Source organism: Microtus ochrogaster, unplaced genomic scaffold, assembly GCF_000317375.1.
Source record: "Microtus ochrogaster isolate Prairie Vole_2 unplaced genomic scaffold, MicOch1.0 UNK91, whole genome shotgun sequence".
Taxonomy (NCBI): Eukaryota; Metazoa; Chordata; class Mammalia; order Rodentia; family Cricetidae; genus Microtus; species Microtus ochrogaster.
The window spans coordinates 954,157-957,875 of NW_004949189.1; the positions used below are offsets into that span (position 1 = coordinate 954,157).

A 3,719-nucleotide genomic window follows, 5' to 3' on the forward strand; every position below is an offset into this window, starting at 1 on the left:
CCAGTAGTTGCTCAGTCCACGAGGCTGGAGGTCTCATCTGGTTTTCAGTGTGCTGGAATCCTGAAGAAGTAGACTGTAAAGCCAGTAAAGGAGTGGACTTGCTAGCAAGGAGAGGGAAGCAGGCAAAGAGCAAAAGCTTCCTTCTTCCATGTCCTCATAGACTTCCTCCAGCAGAAGGAGTGGTCCAAATTAGATCTGGATTAAAGGTGTCTTCCCAACTCAACATCTGAATTCAAGGTGTCCAGATTAGAAGCAGACCTTTCCATTTCAAATAAGCAAAAGTCCTTACAGCTGGGCCATCTATTTTTGGGTTTTAATTAATTCCAAATGTAGTTTTGTTGACAACCAAGAATAGCCATCACATAGTGCTTAAGGAGAAACTGAGTACGACCCAACTTCACAGGCTTGGCTGGGGTTGGAAAGAACTTGGCCAGCAGTGTGAAAAACAGCAAAAGGTAACTGCTGCTTCACTGTCAGGATGGGGTGGAAAATAATATGGCTGAAAAACTAGCAGGATAAAAAGAATGCAATAATGGAAAAAAATGCATAACACAATAAAAACAAGAAAAAATTAAAAAGGAATGCAATAAGAAAGTGGCAGCTAAGACACAAGAAGTGAGAGCCTTGAGATGCAGATGCTCAGGAAAGCAACTGGAGCAAAGCAGAGTGATGGACAGGGTCACTCTGTTCCTTACATCACTGTTCTTCCACCTTTGTCCTTTGCTCCCCACTGGGCTACCTCTTCTCCATCCTTAGCTACTTCTGAAAATCAGAGAATCAGACAAGACATGTGGTCCCACGGTTTCTCAAGCCTATCTTGGCCTAAGCCCCAACTTCATACCAAATTACACAAAACAAGAAAGTACTTGATCTCTTTATTCTCAAAACATTATGGTGCTAAATAAAATCCAAGAGGTATTGGGTTAGTCTCTGGTCTCTGGTGCGTTAGGGGAGCCAGACTGGCCCAGACTGGCCCAGGCGAGCACGAGTATGGTCTCCAGGTCTGGAAGGTTCTGTCTTACACACACCCCAAGTGTGGTGGGCATGGGCTCCAGCTCTCCCAGGACTGGAAGGTGGAATGTTTTGAGAAGGCAGCTGAGCAAGAGGGACAGACATCAGAAGGGTGGAAGAAGAGCAAGGGGGAGGTGAAGGGCAGGAATCCTCAATCCCCCTCTTTCCTACGTGGACTCCAGTCAGCTGGCAGCCTGCTCGCGGGGCGGAATGCTCTCCATGAGGATCCAGACGAACTGCTCCAGTTTCTGTGCGGCTGCTTTCCCAGCCTCTAAGACTTCCTTGTGATTGGCCTTCTCCAGGTTTGCATAATCCATGACGACCTTGTTAGTAATGAGTGAGAAACCGAAGACGCGAAGCCCACAATGCCGGGCGACGATGACTTCTGGGACCGTGCTCATGCCTGCCGGGGAGAGGGAGGAGAGGACGGTCATGTGCTTCCCCTCACCCGCCACGCTCCTAATTCACTACAGCTCAGAAAGCAGCTAAAATGAGTGTGGAGCGCGTGCTGACCACGTCTCTCCAGTAGCCTGACTAGTTTCTATACTCTGGTGCTCGTCTCAGTTAAGATGTGAGGTCAACTTCCAGCCACAGGTGCAGAAGGCAGCTGTGCTGATGTCTGTCGCTGTTGAAACTCAAGCTGGTCCACCACCTTCCCAGAAACCCAATTCCTCCTTCCCCAGATCCATTACCTTGTCCCCCCCCCTTCGCTATTTGACCAGATCCTTGCCTCCAGCCCCCAGCCAGCCAAATCCCTCTTCTCACCAACAGCATCTGCTCCCAGCATCCTCAGCAAGCGGCTCTCCGCCACAGTCTCGAAGTTGGGACCTGCCAGCATCACATAGGTGCCTTCCTGTAATTCCCGCTGCTCCCCCATTTGTTTCCAGGCGTTCAAAGCCTTCTGCCTCATATTCCGGTCATAAGCATCAGACATGGCAGGGAAACGGACGCCAAACCTGGAACACAGACAAATGGCACCAGTGGGCTTTCTTCCCCAACTCTTGGACAAATCTGGACCCCTGCATCGAGAGCAAAGGGCGCAGATACGTACCTTTCATCATTGGGGCCGCGGAGAGGGTTTTGGCCAGAGAAACCAGGTAGGTTTATGTGATCCCGGATCAACATGATGTCTCCAACTTCAAAGCTGGGGTTGAGGCCTCCAGCTGCATTGGTGACTACCAGTGTGTCCACGCCCAGAAGATGGAAAACCCTCACTGGGAATGTCACCTTAGACAGTGAGTAGCCTTCGTAGGTATGGAACCTGCCCTGCATCATCACACAGGCTCGGCCATTCAGGAATCCAAACACCAGGCGGCCAGCGTGACCTGGCACTGCAAACAGAAAAGGAAAAGCAAAGTGATGATGGCAGGCGTGATGCACTCAGGAGGCAGAAGCAGGCAGATCCCCGTCAGTTCCAGGTCGCCAGGGACGCAGAGTGAGAGCCCGCCTCGAACCGTGACCATTCTTTCCTGCAACACACACACACTGGCACTTACTAGAGACCACGCGTTGTGTTTAACGTAAAATGATATAATTAAACACAGGACAACAGAAGTCTGGTGACCAGGTCGTCATAATCATACAAACAGAACTAGGTGTGAGGTAAGAATATTTGATGTGAACATTAACAGAACAACAGAAAGGATTTCAAAAGCTGTTTCCAAAGATGGAGAAACTTGTGTTTGTTTCTTTTACATTCTTCTGGTCACGGTTTTCCTTCCCTCCTCTCCTCCCACTCCCTTCCCCCACCCCCTCTGCTCCCATGCCCCGATCGTCTACTCCTTCAGTTCTGTTTGGCAAAGGGCAGGTTTCCATGAGTATCAGCAAAACATGGTGTGTCAAAGAGAAACTCATATGTGAAGGAGCAAAAGTGAGTACAAACCAAAGTTAGCATCAGTGGACTCAGTAACTACAGGCCTTTCCTGAGATTTCCCAAGTTCTAAGCTGTGTCTGATAATCAACTCTAACTATGCCAGCATCCCAAAGTCGAACAAGGAGGAAGAGTCCGTTTGAGACCCAGACAACTCATTCTTACAATACCCATGCGGAGAACGTGGGGCTAGGGAGCAAGATTAACCGTTATCACATCCCCATCTGACAGTGTCCTCTAGCTAAACTTCTTGAAGGAATGGATCTATCTGCCACGAAGAGGAACTAGAACCAAGAAGAATCATAAGAAAATACTAGTATTAGAACAAGTTGACATACCTGAAAAATCCCCCAAATGAAAAGTAAGTCAATCAACTTCAAAGCAACTCATCACTCAGTACCAGGCTCTTGTCTGGAAGGAGTGGCAGATGCGGTCAATGCCAGTACTATTTTCCTTTGCTCTTCTCTCTTTAACGTTTCTACTCCTCATCCCCATACCTCCCTACTTTGGCCTTCCAAACTTGCACCAAAGGAGATAAATTTTTTAAAAAAGCAAAAATCAAGTACTCTTGCTTGCCCTGTTTCACCTGGCCTTTCTAACCTGAGCCCATGTTTCCAGGCTGTGGTCGCAGGGCTACACTGAGATGTCGGAGCTCCATAATAATGGGGCATATGGGTCCCTTTCCAAAGCTGCTGTAACCACGTGTTCTCTATACTAATCCCTGTGTGCGTACATAACCACGTGGTGGCCATAGCGTTACTGTCATCTGATGTGGGCATGATTTCTTATTAATAAAGAAACTGCCTAGGCCCATTTCATAGGCCAACCCTTAGGTAGG

General features: G+C 48.5%; 1 protein-coding gene across 1 annotated transcript in view; it reads right to left on the reverse strand.

The window, feature by feature from the left end:
- Nucleotides 1-858: 858 nt before the first annotated feature.
- Pnp (purine nucleoside phosphorylase) overlaps nucleotides 859-3,719 on the reverse strand; it is a 22,924-nt gene continuing 20,063 nt past the window's right edge. The window contains exons 4-6 of the mRNA XM_005370992.2: nucleotides 2,063-2,342; nucleotides 1,777-1,967; nucleotides 859-1,414 (exon numbers count right to left, since the gene is read on the reverse strand). Coding sequence (XP_005371049.1) covers nucleotides 1,194-1,414; nucleotides 1,777-1,967; nucleotides 2,063-2,342 — 692 coding nt within the window. The 3' untranslated portion in view covers nucleotides 859-1,193. The remainder of the gene's footprint in view (nucleotides 1,415-1,776; nucleotides 1,968-2,062; nucleotides 2,343-3,719) is intronic.